The sequence below is a fragment of the Camelina sativa genome, chromosome 9 (assembly GCF_030686135.1).
Source record: "Camelina sativa cultivar CO46 ecotype springtype chromosome 9, ASM3068613v1".
Classification (NCBI taxonomy): Eukaryota; Viridiplantae; Streptophyta; class Magnoliopsida; order Brassicales; family Brassicaceae; genus Camelina; species Camelina sativa.
In genome coordinates, this window is record NC_141888.1 from 39,078,943 (window position 1) to 39,101,772 (window position 22,830).

At 35.4% G+C, this 22,830-nt stretch overlaps 5 protein-coding genes across 5 annotated transcripts; 3 read left to right on the forward strand and 2 right to left on the reverse strand.

The window, feature by feature from the left end:
* Nucleotides 1-2,187: 2,187 nt before the first annotated feature.
* On the forward strand, nucleotides 2,188-3,906 carry LOC104713848 (large ribosomal subunit protein bL35c). Its single transcript, XM_010431062.3, has 3 exons — nucleotides 2,188-2,566; nucleotides 2,885-3,001; nucleotides 3,708-3,906. The coding sequence occupies exons 1-3, from the start codon at nucleotides 2,324-2,326 to the stop codon at nucleotides 3,783-3,785; spliced, it is 438 nt and encodes a 145-aa protein (XP_010429364.1). The 5' UTR covers nucleotides 2,188-2,323; the 3' UTR covers nucleotides 3,786-3,906.
* Nucleotides 3,907-5,749: 1,843 nt separating this feature from the next.
* On the forward strand, nucleotides 5,750-8,197 carry LOC104713849 (uncharacterized). The gene is made up of 6 exons (XM_010431063.3): nucleotides 5,750-6,278; nucleotides 6,380-6,634; nucleotides 6,718-6,891; nucleotides 6,985-7,091; nucleotides 7,183-7,433; nucleotides 7,515-8,197. The coding sequence occupies exons 1-6, from the start codon at nucleotides 6,171-6,173 to the stop codon at nucleotides 7,961-7,963; spliced, it is 1,344 nt and encodes a 447-aa protein (XP_010429365.1). The 5' UTR covers nucleotides 5,750-6,170; the 3' UTR covers nucleotides 7,964-8,197.
* A 1,043-nt stretch (nucleotides 8,198-9,240) lies between these two features.
* LOC104713850 (small ribosomal subunit protein uS17x-like) lies at nucleotides 9,241-10,684 on the reverse strand. Its single transcript, XM_010431064.3, has 6 exons — nucleotides 10,440-10,684; nucleotides 10,310-10,350; nucleotides 10,118-10,218; nucleotides 9,797-9,941; nucleotides 9,631-9,720; nucleotides 9,241-9,487 (listed from the first exon to the last, which is right to left on the reverse strand). Exons 1-6 carry the CDS (start codon nucleotides 10,449-10,451, stop codon nucleotides 9,397-9,399), a joined length of 480 nt encoding a protein of 159 aa, XP_010429366.2. The 5' UTR covers nucleotides 10,452-10,684; the 3' UTR covers nucleotides 9,241-9,396.
* Nucleotides 10,685-10,774: 90 nt separating this feature from the next.
* On the reverse strand, nucleotides 10,775-16,496 carry LOC104713851 (DNA-directed RNA polymerase 3, chloroplastic). Its single transcript, XM_010431066.3, has 19 exons — nucleotides 15,487-16,496; nucleotides 15,218-15,406; nucleotides 14,985-15,118; nucleotides 14,819-14,888; nucleotides 14,675-14,733; nucleotides 14,415-14,532; nucleotides 14,197-14,310; nucleotides 13,939-14,070; nucleotides 13,433-13,849; nucleotides 13,216-13,266; nucleotides 13,047-13,117; nucleotides 12,838-12,922; nucleotides 12,597-12,749; nucleotides 12,435-12,509; nucleotides 12,250-12,339; nucleotides 12,097-12,144; nucleotides 11,898-12,012; nucleotides 11,710-11,813; nucleotides 10,775-11,407 (listed from the first exon to the last, which is right to left on the reverse strand). The coding sequence occupies exons 1-19, from the start codon at nucleotides 16,336-16,338 to the stop codon at nucleotides 11,297-11,299; spliced, it is 2,988 nt and encodes a 995-aa protein (XP_010429368.1). The 5' UTR covers nucleotides 16,339-16,496; the 3' UTR covers nucleotides 10,775-11,296.
* A 2,474-nt stretch (nucleotides 16,497-18,970) lies between these two features.
* Nucleotides 18,971-22,208, forward strand: LOC104713852 (putative leucine-rich repeat receptor-like serine/threonine-protein kinase At2g24130). The gene is made up of 2 exons (XM_010431067.2): nucleotides 18,971-21,623; nucleotides 21,713-22,208. The coding sequence occupies exons 1-2, from the start codon at nucleotides 19,055-19,057 to the stop codon at nucleotides 22,120-22,122; spliced, it is 2,979 nt and encodes a 992-aa protein (XP_010429369.1). The 5' UTR covers nucleotides 18,971-19,054; the 3' UTR covers nucleotides 22,123-22,208.
* Nucleotides 22,209-22,830: the final 622 nt, after the last annotated feature.

Sequence of the window (22,830 nt, forward strand, 5' to 3'; positions counted from 1 at the left end):
GTTTTTGTCATTCACAATATCATTCAAAAATAGATCATACAATAATCCTTATTGAATGCTAATTTATTATAAACCTTCTGCTAGATCACCAAATTTCAGAATTTTAACTATTGAGTACATATAATAACAGATGCTTCTTATAATTTTTTGTACTTTTATACCAAATTTTACTTTCGTTATCATCTATCTTTAATTTGAATGCAAAATTATTAAAATATGTATCTGCTAGATAACAAAATTTTCTAGCAAAACTAGCATATTATATATATATATATAGCAAAATTATAAATAAATTGTATTTTTTTTTTTGTGAGGGTACTTAATACATACAGTATAATATCATGTAAAATAATGTGTGCTAGAGATAATATAATAAGATATCTATTAAAAAATGTTCTTAAAACAACACATTATAGTTGAACCATCTTATTACGATTGTCCCATTTGCTATATTTGCAAATAAGAGGGTGAAATTTCGAACACATCTCAGAACTTAAGTAAAACTAGATCCATTTATTTCGGAATTTAAAATGGTGCATAACTTAAATTAGATATGTCTAATTGGAGGATACATCTATTATATATAACCACACTTTGTTATTTTTTGAAAACATCTACTACATTTTTGTTCTTTCTTTTCAATTTTTGAAACACTATAAATTTATTTCTATCATCTAGGATCATGAAGAAAAGTTTTCAACTCTCGCTTACCATTCTCATTATTTTTACAATTCTTGTTTTAGGTTTGTATCAACATTTATAACATGATTTCTCCATGTATTACATATAGTTTCTGCTAGAGAATCTAGTTTATCAAAATTAAGTTGACAAAACTTTTTAATTAGATTTTTATGATTTTAATACCAAATCATCTTTGATATATATATATATATATATATATATATAAATAGGTTTCAATACTTTTTGTTCAGTAAAGAATGCCATAGTATCAATTTAGCTTCTTTTTTTTTTTTTTTTCTCTTTCTGATTTACTTATGCTTTTATTTACTACAACATATGCTTTTTTATATGATGTTATAAAATTTGTGTTCTGAAATGTTTAATTTATATTCACTGAAAAATTCTTTGATGTAGTTAATTCTTCGAAACATAATCTTCTCAGTAAACGAATTCATTAATATAGATTAAGTATAAAAAATAAAAGTTTAAATTTTAAACATATGACAGGAGTGGTGGGAAGAAAACACAAGTGTTGGGAAGAAATTAAGGGTGAAGACCTTTGTCCTCGCCTTCAGTGTGAGCCTACTTGCTTAAAGAAGCATCCGAAAGGAGGCCCTCTTTGTGTGCCTGTGCCTTCAATCCCAGGACGATATAAATGTTTATGCAGTTATTCTTGTTAATTTGTTTCATTTTACAATAAAAATTTGAATTATTTTTTAAAATAAAAGCCTTACAATAAAGTAATTTAGTAGGGGAAAAATGTCATAAAAATCCCCAACTTTCAAATTTGGGATGTTTTAATCACCAACTTTCAGGATGCCATTTTAATCACATACTTTCTGTTGACTTGACCATAAAATAACAAAGTTTTGTTGACTACACCGTTTTAAGCATGGCGTTTATTAAATTTCTAATCCTAGAAAAAAAATCGTAAATTCTCTCTATAATACCAAAATCTCTTATGCAATCTCTCGGTTACGATGAGTTCAAGTTCAAACTTTTACACATCTGGTTGAGTTGGTGAGTGTGATGTACCATCGATGTGTAGAGAGTATTTAGGGTTTCTTTCTAGGGTTATGAATTTGTGAAATTGGAATCGATTTGGGGATTTAGTTTCTTCAATTGGTAAAAGATGTTGTTTTTAGCGTTAAAAACATGGTCGTTTATGCAAAACGGTAGCAAATAACATATAATTTTACTCTATTTTTGAGATCTTTAACAGAAAATAAACAACGTGGTCAATAAAATTTTGTTATTTTATGGTCAAGTCAACGAAAAATTTGGGATTAAAATGGCATCTTAAAAGTTGGTTAAAACGTCCCAAATTTGAAAGTTGGGGATTTTTACGACATTTTTCCCAATTTAGTATGTGTCAATTTAACAGTAAATTTAACAATAAATTTACACTCACACACTTTGCCAAGTTTTTGAATTCGAGCAAAACCAACAACAATTCCGGTTTTCAAATCAATCAGATTCTCTAAACCGGAATAAACCGGAATTCACATTATCCGTTCAATCTCTTTCTCTCTTAAGGCGAAAAGAAGCTTATCTATCTTCTTCATCATCTCTTCTTCCCTCAATCGGAGTGAGTACAAAAGATTACAAAAAAAAAAAGTCGCCGAGAGCACAAACCCTTATAATGGCTTCTCTCTCTATGGCTTCCGTTAACGTTAGCTTCTGTCATCCTTTACGCCCTTCTTCCCCAAAGGTTTCACTTCGCAGTTCCGTTCAATTCGCGAAGAGTCTTGCCTCAACTCACTCCATTTCTGGGCTTCGCGCTGTTTTGCCTCAGAAGATTTCTATAGTTGCTTCTCCCAATTCCCAAAAAGTTCAGTCTTTTACCGTTTTCGCTCATAAGGGCTACAAGTTGAAGACCCACAAGGTCCTTTTCCCCTATCTCTCTCTCTCTTTCTCTACATTTCTGTTTTTAGCATAGTGGAGCTCAAATTGAAGTGTTTAGCTTCGAAAGTTTTGATTTTTTCTCGGTCCAATGGTTAGTCTTGTGTCTATTGGTGTCATAGAGTGATAGAGACTTAGAGTATATCTGGTAAAGTTTGGGATTTTGCTGAAGCTGTGAACTTTATATTAGCGTTTAGAAGAGTTTAATTGGTTAAGTAAAGGTGTTTTGCTTATCTTGATTGTTGTCAAGTCTTTTTGTTGAATGAAATTATGAAAATGTGTAATGTTATTTTGTTGATAGGCTTCAGCGAAGCGGTTCAGGGTGACCGGTAAGGGGAAGATTGTGAGGAGGAGATCTGGAAAGCAGCATTTGTTAGCTAAGAAGAACAACAAGAGGAAACTGCGTCTATCGAAAATGGTTTGTTTTTTCTTTAGCAAGTATTGTTGATGGGTGTTAGACTGTTAGTTTTGTGTGTGTTTTAGCATTAGGTGTGAATACGGTTTGAAAAGAACGAGCTCTTCTTAGCTTAGAAGGATGATGGAGCAGACACAAATTTGGTTTTTCTTTAACAAGGAATGTTGATTCTGCAAATTGTTGATGGGTGTTTGTTTGGTGTGTGTGTAAAAATGCTTTCATATCTTTCAAACTTTAGTGATTAGCTGTGTGTGAATCTTGTTGATGTTTTAGCATTAGGTGTGAATACGGTTTGGAAAGAACGAGCTCTTAGGATAGAATATTGATAGAGGAGACGCAAAAACTCATTTTCTTAAGCTAGTTATGAAGTCTGAAACTTGTCTGCTAATGTCTTGGTAGTAAATGCACGGTTTCGTTTGTCAAAAACACACATTTTTTAACTTCAAACTGCATCTTTCCTTGTGTATTCGACTCCCTGCATCTCTCACTACATTCACTGCATTAGGTTCCATTGGAAATGTGATCTAAGGAGAAATAACTTAGTTGGCATCAGTTTCATAATCTGAATCTTCCTAGTGTATAATCACAACTCACAAGTTCAAGTTATTACTTTGTTTTGGCTTTGTTTCATTAGCAACTTCACTCCTCTGTTCATTACCCTCTTCTTTTGTACATGTCTTAACTTTGTGCTGTGTCTTCTGTAACACAGACCGAAGTGAACCGGAGCGACTATGACAACGTAATCGGAGCTCTGCCCTACTTGAAAGTCAATCGAAAGGCGACTTAAGCAGAGAGCTGGATAGATCCTTTTCTTACCTTTGCATTTCTCATTTTGTAATCTAAGTTGTGGTAATATCCTTTTGTATTGTGTGATATAATTTGGTCAATGAGTTGATTTTCTTTTTGCACTTTGTCTTTCTTTTTTCTTTGTCTCCGCATGACAAAACTATTCCTAAGGTGTAACAGATACATCAGCAAGGAGTTTGGTCATGGATTAATGATTGGGTTGAGAAATCAGATAGACAAGACTTCATATTATTATAATCACACCAATCTCATTCATAATCTCTCAAGTCTCAAACCTAATCTTGTTAAAAGATAAAATTGCGGCTGTGATAGAGACTGTCTAGCTAATGTTGTATTGTTGTGACACTGAGATTTCACTAAAGGATAAGAAAAAACAATATTTAGTGTGTAAATGTAATGTTACAAATTAAAACACTATACTATAAATCTCGGGTAATCTTTTTATTATATGAACCAACTAGAATTTGTAAAATTTCTACCCGCGCATTCGCGATATTTTAATTTAAAATATTTTCTATTAACATAAATTCTTGAGCTCAAATATAATAATTCAAACTTTTGAGTATAAATCTATATAAACACTAAACTTACTTTACTAAATGATATAAAACATACATATTGTTGAAGGAATATTTATTTGTTATATTTATTTGTGTGAGATTTAGTTTAACATAGTGTACATTAATATGTTGTTTGTGCCAAACTGCCAATGTTTTGGGTTAAAAACATTTGATAAAATTGATAAAATCTCAAACGTGTTTTATATTTTACTTTTTTTATCATGTTTTAGAATTATAGCTTTAGTTGATAATATGTCTTCCGAGATATGCTACACAAATCACATGTCACTTTTTGTAATAGCTTACATATCATTTTTTTATATTTTGTGACCATTGATTTTGTTTTATTAGATAGACTATTTTTTCAAAATCCTTTTTCATAGTTTTCCCAAAAAAGTGCGATCCTTACAATGTCTTCATTTTTTATCAAAATTTTTAAGTTGAGTTAAATAATTAATCTTTTATTTTTCTTTAAGTGAAATTTAATAATAAATCTTTGTAGTATATGAATCTTAGAAACTAATGTTTCACTTCAATTTTATTTTATGTTTAGAATTTTATAAATACAATTACATAAATTTTTTTTACTCTATCATGCATTAAAATCTTACTTCCATTCTAAAACTAATTAACTCATTCTAAATTTTGGAATATAATCATTTTTTGGTCAAAATTTGAATAAATAACATTATTATTAAAATAAATTTATAGTATTTTTTTTACTATCTTAAATTTTTCATTTATGTTACTTAATTCATTTATATATTGTTATTATTTTTATTATTTACTAAAAAATTTATATTATTGTTTTTATTATTTTAAAATTTAATTAATTTTACTTAATTCGTTTTTATTATTTTTTACTATTATTAATTATTATTAATAAATATGAAATGAATTAATATTTAAAGTAGTAATTTTAATGCAAAAAAATAAATAGCATTGCTTATGGATGCTAATTTTTTATATATATATGTTATTAAATTGATACAACTAACATTTTTATACAAAGAACTTTAAATTTGAAATCAAGTAATAATACATAATAGAAAACTTTTAATAATCTATTAAAGTATAATAAAAAATTATTGAATTTAAATGTCTATGATTGGAGTAACACTTCTAAACCTTTTCCATAAGAGACAAAACAAAGAAAAAAAAAAAGGTAATTGATAGCTAAGGATGATGTGTAACCACATTACTAAACTTCAATTATAAAATTAAACTTTTAAGATATTTGTTTAGTTCATTTACTAATGCTTGGTTCTAAATTTATCCATTAGAATAATAGATGTCAAAAAAAAAAAAAAAAAATCTAACCATTAGAATAGAACCATTTTTATTATTATAATATAGATATGTGACACGAGTGACGACAAAAACAGACGAAAACCAAACAGGGAGAAAGAGAAGAGACCAGTTTTAAGTTTTTAGATAAGGAAGCTAGCGTCCGAATAAAGCGACACGTGTCATATTGTCCATCTATAGCCGTCATTAAAAAAAAAAAGCAAAACGTAGGACCCGAAACAGCCTATCTCAACCAAGTAATATATTGATAATAAAAGAAATGACAAACATAGCCTCCTATGTAAAGACACGAATCAAAAGGCCAATTTGGGTATTTTCTAGAACCTTAATTTTTTTTTTAATTATATTATAAATAAACCTCTCAAGAGCTGCGCGTGACACTTCAATCGCGTCCTTTTCGCGTTTTTTTAGATCTTCAAATCAAAAACTCGTTACTCTTCTTCTTATATAAGATTCTTCCAATAGATTCACTTGAAGTTTCTGTGATCTTTGATTGAATGGTTGAAATGATGATGAGACGTCAAGCTTCGAAGTTTCCTTTGAAGCTAGAGATGGTTGAAGATTCTCTTGAAGATGAACATGCTCCTCTCTACAAACGTGCTAAGGTTTTTGCATCTGTTACAAAGCTTTGATTTCTTATATGTTTCTAAGCAACTAGATTACATTTGTAATTTGATTTTTATTGATGGGTTTGAAATGGAATTAGCTATGGAGCAATGGAACAGGGGTGTCTAAGTTTAACTTACTTGAGGAGCCAAGTCCTTTGGGGTTGAGTTTAAGAAAGAGCCCTTCTTTTCTAGAACTGGTTCAGATGAGGCTTTCTCAAAGTGGTGACGACACAAAGTCGGAAACTAGTTGTGTTAAGAAAGAGAGTTTTGGTTTTGGTTTTGGTGTTGGAACCGTTGAAAAGTTTAAAGCTTCTAACTTTCATGCTACGGTTCTTAGGATTGGTCAATGGGAGGTGAGTCTTCAAATTATGATTTTTTTATGTTTCATGGTTTGTCTTTTTTTTTTGGTGTCTGAGTTTGACTTTTTTGTTTGTAGTATAAGGCGATGCATGATGGTGATCTGGTAGCGAAATGCTACTTTGCAACACACAAACTTGTATGGGAATTGTTGGAACATGGTCTTAAGAGCAAGATTGAGATTCAGTGGTCTGATATTATGTCTCTAAAGGCTAATTTGCCTGAAGATGAACCTGGAACGCTGTCCATCGTGGTATGAAAATGGCTTCTTTCGTGATTGTTTCATTCAACTGTCTTTAAATGTACCAACGAATTGTTTTTATTTATGATCTTTGTTCTGTTTCAGCTGGCTAGGCCGCCTTTGTTTTACAGGGAAATTGATCCGCTGCCTAGAAAGCATACTACGTGGAATCCGACATCAGATTTTACTGATGGTCACGCCAGCATGAACAGGTAACAACATGTCTTGCTTGTGTCCTAACTATAGAACTTATATGTTATGACTCCAACTGACAATGGCTTATGTATCTTTTTGATATGGTAGGAAACATGTTCTGCAGTGTCCCCCAGGGATATTGGACAAACATTTCGAGAAGCTTGTCCAATGTGATCATCGTCTGTTCTGTTTAAGTCGACAGCCAGAGATAAATTTGCCCTCACCGTTCTTTGATTCACGGACATCTATATTTGAGAATCCCTCCATGTCTGGATCTAATAATATGGCATATCCTGTTGGAGCTCAGTCATCATCAGAACATGTGTCTCTCTCTCATGATGCACTATCTCCTAGCTCAGGTATATTGTGTTTTGTTTTCACTATTTATCATATTCATTTCCTCTTGTATTGTGCTCATTAGGTCTTTTATTTATGTTTAGTGATGGATGCTCATGCAATTGAAGGAGTTGGTTCGTCTGTTAAATCGAGGAACAAAAACGGTTGGAGTCAGAAAAAAGTGCCTGGCCTACCCCAATCTATCTCGATGAACGATTTCCTTACACTATTGGATCAAGGTTGTGAGAACAACCAAGAGTTTGAGGAAATGAAACAGTTTCTGCTAAGTGACACCTTACCCGAGACATCAGATGAGAAGTCTGTCATGTCTAAGGTGAATTCTTTCTGCAACCTCTTGCAAATTGCTGCAAACTCGCAGCTCAATATCGAGACTTGTGATACCGAAGGAGGCAAAAGAGTTGTTGATCTTGCTTCAAGCAGCAAGCCACTACAGGGCATGTCAAGGATAGACTCATTCAGTGATTTGTTGGGACACCTTCCCCCGATCACATCCCTCCCAAAGGTATTGTTCAAAATTTCAGAAGAAGATTAGTAGATAGTAAAACTGAAAAGTTCCTGTGACTAGGGATCTTGAACAAGTAGCTGTAAATCAAATTTATCTTTCTTGGTGAGCAAGAGAATTTGTGCTCTTGTTCGTAAGGATTTGTAGGAACTTTTTGTGTTTGATGATGAATCCTTGTAAAGAAAAGCTTTTGTGATGGCATTTCCTAAAAGCCTTTTTGTTTGAAACATTAACAAAACTTTTAATATAGCTTTCATCCTCTAACCTCATCTTCTTTGCTAATCCCAAAAAATGGGTTCTACACAAGACAACACTTTATATTAAAAGTTTTGGGATGAAAATTAGAGAGACCTTACACAAGACCCAAAAAATGGGTTCTACACATTTGCCTTTTGACAGAGTTTGAATTGGGATTTGATGAACTTAGAGATTGCTTTGGGCTTTATGTCCAAGTGAAACTGCATATAAGTCGAACTAATAGTGAAATAAACGAAAAGCCAAAAGGACATGAGACCTCTTCACTTCCACGAAAAACCCTTTGCCTCCCCCAAGCGTTTAGTCTCGCTCAAAGTATTAAATGGAGGAGACGACTCGACATACTTCTCGTGAGGCTTTATATATTTTGTCTTCGCATGAGTCTCAAAAAACTTATCTATTTGATTTCCTATGGGTAGTGAAAGTGCTAGGAGAAGATTTACAGAGAGTCTCAGAAACTCAAGAAGGGTAGGAGGAGATTAGAAGTGAATCATCCAGACAAGTGGTTTTGAATGCACTTGTTTATGGTTTGTCGACCAGGCATGGTATGTAGCCAAAACACACACTTGTCTAGTGTTTCACTTCTTATCTCCTCATACTTTTCTTGGGATTCTATGATCCTCTCCGCTTGTAACATCAACAGCATGGTTTACCACAAGGCAACAACCTTCATGGGATCAAGATGATTTTTTGGTTCTCGGGCTAATGAGTTGCAAGGCAAAGATTCAAAGGCCACAGACATATAGAAGACACGTCTTTGGTCATTCCAAAAGTGAATGAAGAAAACAAAGACTTGGCAAAATCTAATTAAAGTAAATCTATGAAACTGAGTTTGGTGTTTGCAGAAATCGAATTGGGACTTTGACCAAATTATGAATTCCATTTTGGTTTTAACCAAACACATTTCCGTGTGGGTTCATAGTTTAACACTCTGTTTCGACCCCATTTCAGTCTAATGTCTTCTGATCTGGACTTAAGACAGCACATTTTTCATAAATTTATTGTGTTTGATTCCTAAGCTAACACATTAATCTAAAATTTTAGAAGAAACATAGACAAACATAAGATCATTCTTATATAATGATATTTGTAAGAGAGAAAGTAATGTTTGAAGCTAACACAAACGAAACAAAAAAAGACATCTTTCTTAGACGATATGAAAATCAAAATCCTCTCAAGGATCGATCCCCCAACAACTTAAAAAGTCTCTACACTCCAGTGAATGCTTTCTTCCCTATAGCAGAACTCCCAGCTGGAATGACCTTAAGGACATTAAACCTCACCGTCTTTGACAAAGGTCTGAAACCACCATTTAAACCAATGGTATTCTAATATCAGTACATGGATGCAATATGATCACATTTAAACAACATTTAAGCCAATGGTAATCTATATCACAGAGAGATTCTAATGAGTTCAAGATAATTGACTACTGTCCTCACCTGCATTGCCCAATGATCACATGATCTCCTTCTTTGACACGGAAACACGGTGAGACATGAGCAGGGATGTTTGAATGCCTTTTCTCATACCTAATGAAAAGTCAATGTTAAAACACTAGTCTCAAACATTGTGGTAACATTAAAGTAAAGATCTTTTTTTATTCACCTCTGATACTTCTTAACAAAATGAAGATAGTTCCTCCGAACAATGATTGTCCTCTGCATTTTCGCACTGTGACATGTTCCTGCTAAGATACGACCTCTAATAGAAACCGTGCCAGTAAAGGGACATTTCTTGTCAATGTAAGCACCTATATACAAAGTTCACAAACATGGAACATGTTATCTACTACTACACAAACACAGAACTCGTTTCAATTTCATAAACCATATAGGGGAAAAAAGAGATGAACTTTAATCCAAATTACAACACAATCTAAACCAAAAAAAACACAAGCTTTAACATTTACAAAGACAAATTGTGTACCTTCAGTAGCTTCTCTGGGAGTCTTGAAACCAAGACCAACGTTCTTCCAGAAACGATTACCTCCCTTACCAGGTCTCTTGCCTTTACCAGATTTCTTCGAACTGAATAAAAAAACACAATAATAAATCGCATAAGAGAAGACACTCTAAGAACTGTAGATAAAAGATGTATCTTTTTCGTAAAACGTTTCACCTCAAGAAGACCTTTGGTTGCTTCAAAAACGCCTTCTCCGTCTGCAACACATGAATGAATCCAACATTATAATCGTAATTGCATAGAAATTAAGAAACTTTATAAATCTACAATGAGATATATTAGAAACCTGCTCCGCCATGGTTGAGGTTGGTACTGGAGAGTGTCGAGAGAGAGACAGAGAGAAGCCCTAAACTGCTTGTGGGATGAGAGGCAAAACCCTAAAATCGCTTAACCTTAGCAGATCGTAGTTATAATAAATGGGCTTTGGGAATCATTATTTAGTTTTAGCCCAAACAGATCTTTACCCAAAAATTTGTTTTTTTTTTTTTTTTTTTCTGTGTAACATCATCATTTGAAATTCACTCTTGGTTTTTTTGTTTGAATTGGTTCAGTTTTAAGAAAAATAATTTGGAAATGGAAATGTCAGTCACAGTCTCACAGCTATATATTACTGATTTCATGGGCATTTAAATAGATTTGTTTCATTGTTTGACAAAAAAAAAGTTGGCAACAAGATCACACAGAGGTAAATCACTAGTCACTACAACACTAGTGCCCTTCTGGTTTTGTGTTCTTGATTTGTATATGAAGTCTCTCTCTGTACATCAACACTACGAATGACAAATACAACAAAACTCTAATCCTAATCTCATCCTCAAAAAAAAACACGAAACAAGCTTGATGCAGTGACTCATGCCTTGCATCCATTATTCAAGATTGGCTAGGACCTACCTTCTGAGCTAGAAACTTCTTCAATGATGCCAAAATTGATCTAAGTAGGTTTGTCTGAATGCCTCTGCTGCAAGATTGTTTATGTCAGAATCTTATCTCTTAAGTGTGTTGCAGTAGCAGTCGTCTCCTCGTGCACCTTTCTGGTTCTTTCCATGTCGTTTTGAGGTGGTGGATGGTATCTACAGGCCACCAAAGAAAGATCTCTGAGTTGCTCCGTTTTTAGACAGTTCGCTGGTGCTAAGTGTGCAGGACTCAGTTGAAGAAGTACTGTGATTTGAGCACTTCCTTTAAATCAAAATCCCCTCTCTTCGGTACTGGAGGAAACACGAGATTCGGGTATGCTTCTTGGAAACTTTGGAGCAACTGTATCAAGAACACAACAATGTCAACAAGACAATCAAGGCTATAATTTATACTAACTAGAGAAAGAAGTACTAACTAGAGCATCACCATTAATGTTGATATTCGATAAATAAAGCTCTGTTAGTATAAAACTAACAATTGATTCAGTAAATTCATGGACCTTGATTCAGTAAAGCTGGAAACTACTTCACATATGGTTTGAAAATCGTCTGATGGTTATCACATTCATTTGCTTTGGCATATGTGCAGGAAAAGAAAGTCAGGCATTTAAGCTTCTAACGAGACAGTTATCGAATACTTACATCTTCAAGGATCGGTGTGTTGTAAAGCTCAACAAATTTCTCCCTTAGTATTCTGTTCATTGTGTCAACATCACATGCATGGGTCCAGTAGGAGTCATGCACACCTGCAAAACCCAGGCTTTGTATAAGTAGATATTCCAACTTTTTTTTTTGGTTGGCAAGTCATCAGTTAAATTAACAGGACTAACCTGCAAAGTTTAGGCCAGCCTCTCGACATGCGACTGCAGTCATCATCATGTGAGTGCCGTCCAATGAGTGCACAAAATTTGGAGGAAACGCAGTTCTTTGTTTCCTAACATCCACCTGACATTACAAGTATTTAAGTCTACGGGATCATACAAGTGAAATTTTCTCAGTGCTCACAAAGAGAGGAACAAATAGGCTTACCGTGTTACCTTCTCGCTGCAGAGCCAAAACCTGAAGAGATGTTCTTATCTGCAACCATAATGGTCATAGTTGATACCAATAGTCAAAATTATTGGCTCCCACGATGGGATGATTTGTAGTTTACATGACAAATTCTTAATGGATAACACTTACCAGATGTCTTTCACTTCTGCAATAGGGTTGCACAACAGGAAGCCCAAGAGGTGTGATCCATCTCACTGGATGATTATCGGAAGCAATTATCTGTAAAGTTGACAAGTCAAAAAGAAAACACGATTAGGTCTCTCATTTACTAAACGTAAAACAGCAGAGTTAACAATCATATTACAAGACCACACCTTTGCACAATCACCAAGCCAACTCATAATGGCACGTGCCGCTTCAAATATTTCTCCAAGGGCAGCTAGAGTCACCTGAGGAGAAATGTTTCAAGCATAAAATTAGTTTATAACTAGAAACAAAGTAACTAGTATTTGCGAGAATGCTACTATTCTTCTTACTTTTGCAGAATAGCAAGCAGCAGCAAATAACATTCTCTCGTCAGTGATAACACCTTTCTCTTCTAATCTTCTTTTTATTTGTTCACGCGCTCCAACATAGGTGACACCATATACTGACGTCATTACCGTCTGCTTTACTAGCTTTCTGTCGACCTGAAATCAGAAGAAAACATAGCTTTATGTTCATTGGGAAGAACTTTTCCCATGGCTTTATGTTCAATAAAAAACCATTGAGACTCACTTGAGTGATAAGGATCTTTGCCAATGCGGCGGTTGGGTTTGACTCAGGATCCTTACTGCTGTCCTTCTTCATTATTTCATGGACTCTATCTCAGCACAAGCAAAGACGAGAGGAGTGAGAAAGAGAGACAGAGAGGAAAACCATTAGAAACTACGCTTGATATGATTCCAACTCGAATAAATGAATTCCATATAAAATTGATATGATACCTCCGTGAAATTTCAGAATAGACATCAGCTGGTTTGTCTCCTGCAACTAGATTAACTGCCGCAGCTTCAAACTGAGAGAAGCCATGTTACAAGAAGAGAACTATATGAGATTGTAAATTACTCCAAATGAGAGAAAAAGCCAGATATAAATGTTCACAAGAGAGCCTACACTATCTCTTCCTAAAGCTGCATAATGCTGTAGACCATTGCACGACCCATCCTGCACACAGAAATTATTCAAGGAAAAAGTGTTAATTGACAGATTAATTGAAAATATATAGCATAGTTGATTGACAGCCCAATGGAAAGATCATCTGGTGAAAATAATTAAAACAAGTGTCAAGTAAAGAGTAGAATAACTTTGGATACAAGTTTACGGTGCTTACCTGATGAATAGGCAAATGGGAAATTACTGAATAAGGTGAAGGGCTTTTCAAGGCTTGTGTCAGAATAACACATGCAGCTAGACACTGAAACGGATCTTCAGCCTTTAACCACCATCGTTTTCCATGTATAGTATTTTCAGCTGAATCTATTATATCATCCAAATGGTTTTCCACAAAAGCCAGACGCGCATCATGTGAGAGCTTTTCAACACCACCTGCATAGAGGTTTGCTAAATGTATTTTCAGCCAATGCAAGCCTGACTTTCCAAGTGGTCGTCCTTCAGCAAACTCCAGGGTTCCACGGCAAAGATCAGAACTCAGATGATTCAGATGAGGATGCATTGGGTATGCACGGCCCCTGAAGTCAAGATTGTGAGGGTAATAGAATCCTTCCTCGTCTTTCATTTTTCTAGCCACCTGAATTGACAATTTTTTAGTTCATATTTTTTTGATAGTCAAGTGAAGATGGAACAAAATGTTGTAAGCAGTAAGAAAGTATTTCTTACAGAAAGTTTGAGCTCAACATCACATCTTAGAGAATGTCTCTCTCTGTTAATCTTGTTGGCCTTTCGAACACTCCACTTCCAGGCTTGGATTTCATCTGGATCCTCAGAGGATGGTTTCTCTGGTATGGGAACCTAAACAAATAAACAAGAAAGAGAACAGAATACATCAGACACATACCACTAAAACCTAATTGACTCTCGAAATGAAACCCTGAAAGGTAAAACAGCAGAAATCCAATAACATTTTTAGTGACTTACGTCTTCACGATTAACTAATCCTGCGATGTTGCCTCCATCAGCCCAGAGCCTCTCCACCACATCAAGTATTTTCCTATTTACCCTCCACTTGGTGTTCCCAAGTGTATCCAATGCCTGTTCAAATTCAATTTCGGAATATAAATAGTAATGTAAAACATTACAATTTACCAGACAGCAACAACAAAACATAATTTACAAGAGCGATAATACCAATGTACCTCAAATACTCTATGAGCAGTCTTGTGACTAATATCTCTAAGTGCATCTTGCTGCTTTTTGGATCCATGAGTACGCATGATATAGGAAGGTAAGAACAAGTAACCACCCTTGTCATATCTGAAGAAAATGTCACAGCATTTGCATACGTAAGTGCCATATAAATAATGTGTGGGCATGAGGTTCTCAATTAAAGAGCACCAATCGTACGTATGGGGATAAAATCTAGAGCCAAAGAAGAAAGAGTTTTTCAAAGCCATACCCTTTCCATCTCTTTGGTGGCACTAACATCGGAACATAAGGAATTAACATATGCTTAGCCTGCATGAGACAATAACAATAAAAGATCACCTAAAAGCTCATGAATGGAATAGCTTTAAACCAGAAAAGAAACGTTTTAACTCACAGACTTATCCAGTCCTGCAAGGAGAAGCGAGTCACATTCAATAACTCCATATCTCCTAACCAGCTTTGACCTACAAAGTCCAAATTTTCTTAGATAAGTATAAGACAAAGAGAGAAATGTGTCAGGTACTCCTCAAACTGGTACGACAACGAATATGCATTCTCACCCTGGATATTTGGTAACGGTTTTAAACGTGTGTCTGAATGCAGGTCGAAACTCGGGTATAGAGTCTCCTGACTGGGTAAGAGGAGGTTGTACATAAGCTGTTTCAATCAATAGTTCTAGCAGACGGCTTCCAAGCTGAAAATTGACAAGAGTACAACAACAAAGATTAAATTATTTCACTATCGAAGACAAGTACCATCAATTTCACTCAAAAGTGTTTAAAACGCCACAGACCTTAGCTTGTGTAGCTCGCCCCCATGGTTTGGTACCTTCACTTTTCACAACTTTTAGTGCATCAATGATCCTTTTCCTACGAATCAAACTATTAACACGTTTCCTAAGCAATTGCTTTTCTTTCAATTCCTCTTGTGAGTCCCCTGCATTGTTCTTCCGAGTTCTCTTCAAGAAATTGTGAATCCTCACCTAAAGAGATCAACCAAAACCACAACAACTCAGTACATCATTTCTTCACTAAACTAAACTGACTATTCATTCATTCATACCTCCTGCTCAATAGCTATGCCAATACTGACAGCAGCTTGAACAACTTGGATACACCCATCTTCATGTCCGGACATAACCAACCCCATCATCTTATGCATCACAATAACCGCCATTTTATCAGCAGGTAAAAGCTCAATATGAGGCGCATAAGCTGCTCTAACCTTCTTGCTCTTGTTCTTCTGCAGCTTCTGCTCTCTCTCAATCACATCTTTCAACGGTTGAAACCACCCTAAGAACATATGTTTCACATAAGGCAAATTCGGAGCTAGATTCTTCTCACACATCTCCTTCTCCAAATCTCTGTACTCATCAACCATCTTCTCCCACGCTTCAGTCTCTTCCTTCACTTGACGTCTCCTCAAAGAATCAAACTTCCTCTTATCGATGTCTTTGTGCTCAATTTTAACAGTCTGATCAACCATTTTACTCAAACCCTTGAGAAACAAAGCAGAGATCCACGGTGGGTCTTGCATAAACAGCCTCCTCCGACCAGAAAGCCCATTCCTTTCTACCGGATTCTCAAGCTCCTCAACCAAGCTCGCTCCTTTAATGGCTCCGGCGTATGAGGAGTCCTGATTCTCGAAGCTCTCGATGAGATTGCCGTGGAAATGAACGGAATTCGAAATGGGTTTCTCGTGAACAGAGAGAGAAGTAGAAGAGGAGGAGGAAGAAGAAGAAGAAGAGGAAGCTGAAATCGGAAGTGAGTGGCGTTGGAAGAAAGGAAGGGTTTTGCGGCGGAAGAGGGCGGGGGAGGAAGGAGGTTTAAGGCAGGTGAAGAGGGAAGTTTGGTGTTGGAAATGAGAGGTTTGGTTTAAGGAGAGAGAAGGAGAAGCCGCCGCAGCGGAAGCCATGGAAGGAAGGAGGAGGAGATAGTAAAGGATAAGGTATTGGTCGTCTTCTTATGAACATTTGAAGAAGAGAAAAGAAACTTTGTGTTTGTGTGAGCAACAAAAAACAATCCAACAAACCTCTCTAAAACCTCTACTCTTTTGTTTTTTTTTTCCACAATAGATATTTTATATTTTCCCCAAATATTTTTTTAAAAAAAAATCACAATAGAATTCTAGAATGATTTATAAGATATTCAAAAAAAACAAACATTTTATTTTTATTTACTTTTATACTATTAAAAATATTAAACATATAATATAAATATAATTATTTTACTTTTCTAACATAACATCTTTATAAAATGAAAACTTATTTTATATAGCGATAACAAATTGGTTAAGTATCCACATGATTACTGAACTTAACTCCTAAAATATTTCTGAAGATATAGAATCTGAATTTGAGGAATAGGTGCAACAACGTGAAATTTGTGATGACAACACTGTTGTGGCACCATCACTACACAAGAGATTTCTATCTTTTCGTAGCCATATAGAAAACCAACTATATAATTGTTGGGATCAGATATACCAAAGAACTTATCAGTTAGAGTGGTTAGAAAGATACAGCATAGCCGTTGTTCATGAGCAACATGTATAGTTTGTGAAGAAGAAATAAACCCAACAAGGATAACAAGAAATTTTCAAATTGATGATGCAAGTTTCACATAGAAGATAGAACTAATCACCGTCAAAAAACTTGGGAATAAAATAAATGGACTAAAACTGTATCACAGCAAAAACAAAAACAAAAGACAACACAAAAAAGTAAGTCACACATTTATGTCAATCTTCTGTTTGAGACCGTTTTTCAATCTTTCTTTTATGTCTAAAACATGATGTGTCTATCGCGATTGATCACCGACATGAATGGTGGCATAAGACTAAGGTTTTAATATGAAGAGAATTTAAACAAACGTAGCTCAATAACATCTCGAAACTGTTCATGGAGTATCAACATACTTGTTTTCTTTATGATACAAAGTTATTTTGTTTTTCTTTAACGATTGTTTTGCCAATTGCGGAGGAATCTTTACACTGTGAATTTTTTAAAACTGGATATAAAAAAGCTGGACAACTTACACGAAGATTATGTAATCAATAAGGCATTGCATGATTTTGAAAAATAAATATTAGGTTATCTGACACCCGGTTTCAGAGACTTGCAGAAATGTTTAAAAAATTGATTTGACCACGTATGTCACCAAAGTGTACTTATCTTTTCGGTCAAAGGTCCTGAGAAAACTCTAGAGTTAAGTGTGCTTGAGCTGGAATAGTCTCAGGATGGATGATCTTCCGAGAAATGACTGTCGGAACTGTACGAGTGAGGACAAAACATAGGGAAAAATCATATAGTGATTTGGCCACCTATATCATCGGATATAGATAGATTCATGGGCCTAGTGAAAAAGCGTGAGAACCATTAAAAAAAGTGAGCTCATGGACTATGATTGGACATGAGCCCACTGAGAAGTGGCAGTCAAGACGTTACATGTTATATGCCAATTAGGATTTGATAGAAATTCCAATGAATTTTTCGATTGTGATTTTTTCATATTTTTCACAATTTTATGTAAAACAAATTATTTGGAGCACTTAAGTAAAAAATAATTCAAAGCCTAATACATATTTTACTCATATTGCACTTATTAATCTCTTCATTTAACATTTGTTGCATCGATTGTCCTGTATTGCACTAAACCATACTTCTTTAATTTGTAACGTCGCTGCCCTATATAAGAAATTAGCGCAACTTATACGGCTAAAATGAATAGTCTATGAAAATTGACAAACAAGAACAGTCTTTAACAAAATTGAGATAAAATATGATGGTGTCCGCGTACGAGACGGACCAGATTGTGATAATTAACAAAATCACAAAAGACAAAAGTTCGATACTGGAGCAACAAGTTGCAACAACTTATTTAATCTAGTCGCATTGGTGTGGTGGGCTAGGTTAATTAATTTATCTTATATGACCGTACCCTAAACATCAGTGCTTAAATACCCAAATCATAAAACACAACCAAGCCATCTTCCTATTTCTTAACTTTTTTTTTTTTTTGTCTAATAATAATCATCATGTTAAACACCCCATTTGATATATATTATGCTCGACATGGGTGCCATATCGGACGCTGTTGAGAATACACCACCCCTGTAGATTATTATGTTATTTCACTATTATTTTAAAGCATCACCTACTAATCTCACTCCCAAACCCAATAAATATCACAAACGTGACTATTTAGTCTAATCTATAATCTAGTATATACTTTTTCCAATATAAAAAAACTCAAAAACAGATGGTGGAGTTAGGCCTTAAGCTAGTTTTTTATGCTGACATATACACCACCACTATACGAAGATTAACACACACCTTCACGAAAAAAAAGTTAACCACACGGCATTTATAAAACGATTAAATGACGTGGCCGAGATTACAGACGCGTTCACATCTCATTGGTTGACTTTACAAGTCAAACATCATAGGCGCCAAAGTCCAAACGTTAAAATTGTAAACGTTTCGTTTTCTTCTTTAAACGTTAGTTAGGCAGAAACTATAAAAGAGATACTGTCTCTCTTCGATTGTATAACATATATATGTGTGTATAGTCAAACACCATTTTTGTTTCTTTGTTGTCTCAATTAAACTACACCTACAAAAAAAAACAAAATGAGTTCTTGTTCTTTGTTGTTTATCTCGTTCTTGATCACTGTTATGACCGTTCTTGCTTCTAAAGAGAACGATCATGAGTTATTAAAAAGTGATCTAGCGTCTCTGCTTTCTTTCAAATCGGTCATTGTTTCAGATCCTCATAACTCTCTAAGCAGTTGGGTTTCAGTTTCTACTTCTTCTTCTGTTGATGTTTGTAAATGGTCTGGTGTGAAGTGTAACAAAGAGAGCACTCGAGTGATCGAGCTGGACATCAGCGGTCGAGATCTCAGCGGTGTCATCTCACCGTCGATCGCCAACCTAACCGCTTTAACGGTTCTTGACCTTTCAAGAAACTTCTTCGTTGGAAAAATCCCACAAGAGATAGGCTCATTGCATAAAACCTTGAAGCAGCTAAGCCTCTCTGAGAATCTCTTACAAGAAAACATTCCACAAGAGCTTGGTTCGCTTAACCGTCTTGTGTATCTTGATCTTGGAAGCAACCGGTTAACTGGTTCAATCCCGGTTCAGCTCTTTTGCAATGGTTCTTCTTCATCTCTCCAATACATAGACCTTTCTAACAATTCTCTAACCGGAGAAATACCTCTCAAGAAAGAATGTCATCTCAAAGAGCTTCGGTTTCTTCTCCTCTGGTCCAACAAGCTCGTGGGGACTGTACCGTCTTCGCTATCAAACTCTACAAATCTCAAATGGATGGATTTGGAGTCAAATCTGTTAACAGGAGAGTTACCTTCTCAAGTCATAAGCAAGATGCCACAACTTCAGTTTCTTTACCTTTCTTATAACCATTTCGTTAGCCACAACAACAACACCAACCTCGAACCTTTTTTCTCCTCTTTAGCCAATTCCCCTGACCTACAAGAGCTCGAGTTAGCCGGAAACAGCCTCGGAGGAGAGATTTCTTCTTCCATACGGCACCTCTCTGTAAATCTTGTGCAGATTCATCTTGAACAAAACCGTATCCATGGCTCTATACCTCCAGAGATATCAAACCTTTTGAACCTAACCCTTCTAAACTTGTCGAGTAACCTCTTGACCGGTCCTATACCACGAGAGCTTTGTAAGTTAAACAAGCTTGAAAGGGTTTATCTCTCAAATAATCTCTTAACCGGCGAAATTCCAATGGAACTCGGGGAAATACCTCGTCTTGGTCTTCTTGATGTTTCAAGAAACAAGCTCTCTGGTTCAATCCCGGATAGTTTCGCTAACCTTTCTCAGCTGAGAAGACTTTTACTTTACGGAAATCATCTCTCTGGTATGGTACCTCAAAGCCTCGGAAAATGTATCAATCTTGAGATTCTTGATCTCTCTCACAACAACCTCTCAGGGAAGATTCCAGTTGAAGTTGTCTCCAATCTCAGAAACCTGAAACTGTATCTTAACCTCTCTAGCAACCACTTAAGCGGGGGAATACCTTTGGAGCTAAGCAAAATGGATATGGTTCTCTCCATTGATCTGTCTTCCAACAAACTCTCAGGGAAGATTCCACCTCAGCTCGGAAGCTGCATTGCATTAGAGCATCTGAATCTTTCAAGAAATGGTTTATTCGGTACGCTTCCAACATCAATAGGCCAATTGCCATATCTTAAAGAGCTAGATGTTTCTTTCAACAGATTAAATGGAGCTATACCGCCTTCTTTTCAACAGTCTTCGACTCTCAAGAACTTGAATTTCTCCTTCAACTTGTTCTATGGGAACGTATCTGATAAAGGATCATTCTCTAAGCTGTCCATTGAGTCTTTTCTTGGAGATACTCTCTTGTGTGGTTCTATAAAAGGCATGCAACCCTGCAAGAAGAAACACAAGTACACTTCTGTTCTTCTACCGGTTCTGTTATCGTTGATTGCAACTCCTTTTCTCTGTTTTTTTGGGTATCCTCTGGTCCAAAGATCAAGATTTGGAAAAAATCTAACAGTGTACGACAAAGAAGAGTTGGAAGACGAGGAAAAACAGAACCGGAATGACCCGAAGTACCCAAGAATATCATATCAGCAGCTCATTGCAGCAACTGGAGGTTTCAATGCTTCAAGCTTGATTGGTTCAGGGAGATTTGGTCATGTTTACAAGGGAGTTCTAAGGAACAACACTAAGATCGCAGTTAAAGTACTCGATCCAAAGACCGCAATGGAGTTCTCTGGGAGTTTTAAAAGAGAATGTCAGATCTTGAAGAGAACAAAGCACAGGAACTTGATCAAGATCATCACAACCTGTAGCAAACCTGGTTTCAAGGCTCTTGTTCTGCCACTGATGCCAAATGGAAGCTTAGAGAGACACTTATATCCGGGAGAGTACTCGAGCAAGAACTTGGATTTGATTCAGTTGGTGAACATATGCAGCGATGTCACGGAAGGAATAGCTTACTTGCATCACTACTCACCTGTCAAAGTTGTTCACTGTGATCTCAAACCAAGCAATATCCTTCTTGACGATGAAATGACCGCTCTGGTTACAGATTTTGGGATTTCAAGATTTGTTCAAGGCGTTGAAGAAACAGTTTCTACGGATGATTCAGTGTCATTTGGCTCACCAGATGGATTGTTATGCGGTTCAGTCGGTTACATTGCACCAGGTACGTACACAATTCTCAAAACATTATTAAAGTTTCACTTAGTAGTCTCTCTTAGTCTCTAAACTAAATGGTTAGTGATTATTCATCAGAATATGGAATGGGGAAACGTGCATCGACACATGGAGATGTGTACAGTTTTGGGGTTCTCCTGCTAGAGATTGTGAGCGGAAGGCGACCAACAGATGTTCTTGTCAATGAAGGATCAAGCTTACATGAGTTTATGAAGTCACATTACCCGAATTCTCTAGAGGGAATCATCGAACAAGCGTTGCTCAGATGGAAACCGCAGGGGAAACCAGAGAGATGTGAAATGCTATGGAGAGAAGTCATAATGGAAATGATTGAGTTGGGATTGATATGTACTCAATACAATCCTTCAACTAGGCCTGACATGCTAGATGTTGCACATGAGATGGGACGGCTTAAAGAGTATCTCTTTGCTTGTCCTTCTCTTTTTCATATTTCATCTCAAGAAACACAAGGAGAAGCTAGTTCATGATGGTTTTCTGATGAATCAAATATTTCAGACAGTTTTGATAATTGTATTCATTCTTTTAATGATATTTCTTGGATTCTTGAGTCAAATTGCATTGTTTAGAAAATAAAAGTTAGATTTTTCAACCAAATCTTCTATTTAACATTCATTGGTTGATAATTTTAAATGAAAAGATTAGGTGTGTTTTCTGTAATCATGATCATATCTTATGTGCGTGCTATGAATATAGCAGCGAAGCTTCTCCTACTCTTCCATTGCATTATTATCTTATCAAAATCTTTTTGTGCCTAACTCTGGATTAAAATACAAAATTTGTAGCAGAGGTTTATATTGTAAGTGGAAGCTGATGTCTGCTTAATTAATCTCTCCACTGTGTTGATCATTATTAGTCCGTTATTAGTTTAATATTTCTAAATTAAGTAAGAATTAATGGGTTACATCAACATCGACAAAGGTCAACATGCCATCAGATTTGTCTCTTTCTGCCATATTAGACAGAAGTGATGAGCCAAGAAACAAAAGCAAATACAATCTTTTTGATACGTTACAACTTCAGAAATTTCCTTATGCTAAGTTTGATTTTGCAGCAAACGAATGCGTAAGATTTCAAACTTTTTGATTGGTTTGACAGAAATATCTGAGCGTTATTGATTGAAGCTTCATATTTTTATCTTTTAACTTGTCAAATGTCAATATTGTATCCTCGTCTTA

Bases quoted from the DNA above. Each gene is read 5' to 3' on its own strand.
- LOC104713848 (XM_010431062.3), top strand. From the start codon at position 2,324: ATGGCTTCTCTCTCTATGGCTTCCGTTAACGTTAGCTTCTGTCATCCT. The intron at 2,567-2,884 runs GTCCTTTTCCCC...TTTTGTTGATAG, and splicing joins ACAAGTTGAAGACCCACAAG to GCTTCAGCGAAGCGGTTCAG. The intron at 3,002-3,707 runs GTTTGTTTTTTC...TCTGTAACACAG, and splicing joins AACTGCGTCTATCGAAAATG to ACCGAAGTGAACCGGAGCGA.
- LOC104713849 (XM_010431063.3), top strand. From the start codon at position 6,171: ATGGTTGAAATGATGATGAGACGTCAAGCTTCGAAGTTTCCTTTGAAG. The intron at 6,892-6,984 runs GTATGAAAATGG...GTTCTGTTTCAG, and splicing joins CTGGAACGCTGTCCATCGTG to CTGGCTAGGCCGCCTTTGTT. The intron at 7,434-7,514 runs GTATATTGTGTT...ATTTATGTTTAG, and splicing joins TGCACTATCTCCTAGCTCAG to TGATGGATGCTCATGCAATT.
- LOC104713850 (XM_010431064.3), bottom strand. The intron at 10,219-10,309 runs GTGAAACGTTTT...TTTTTTATTCAG, and splicing joins CAACCAAAGGTCTTCTTGAG to TTCGAAGAAATCTGGTAAAG. The intron at 9,942-10,117 runs GTACACAATTTG...CTTTGTATATAG, and splicing joins TCCCAGAGAAGCTACTGAAG to GTGCTTACATTGACAAGAAA.
- LOC104713851 (XM_010431066.3), bottom strand. From the start codon at position 16,338: ATGGCTTCCGCTGCGGCGGCTTCTCCTTCTCTCTCCTTAAACCAAACC. The intron at 12,750-12,837 runs GTGAGTCTCAAT...TTCTGATTTCAG, and splicing joins CAAAGATCCTTATCACTCAA to GTCGACAGAAAGCTAGTAAA. The intron at 12,510-12,596 runs GTAAGAAGAATA...ATTTCTCCTCAG, and splicing joins CTGCTTGCTATTCTGCAAAA to GTGACTCTAGCTGCCCTTGG.
- LOC104713852 (XM_010431067.2), top strand. From the start codon at position 19,055: ATGAGTTCTTGTTCTTTGTTGTTTATCTCGTTCTTGATCACTGTTATG. The intron at 21,624-21,712 runs GTACGTACACAA...ATTATTCATCAG, and splicing joins AGTCGGTTACATTGCACCAG to AATATGGAATGGGGAAACGT.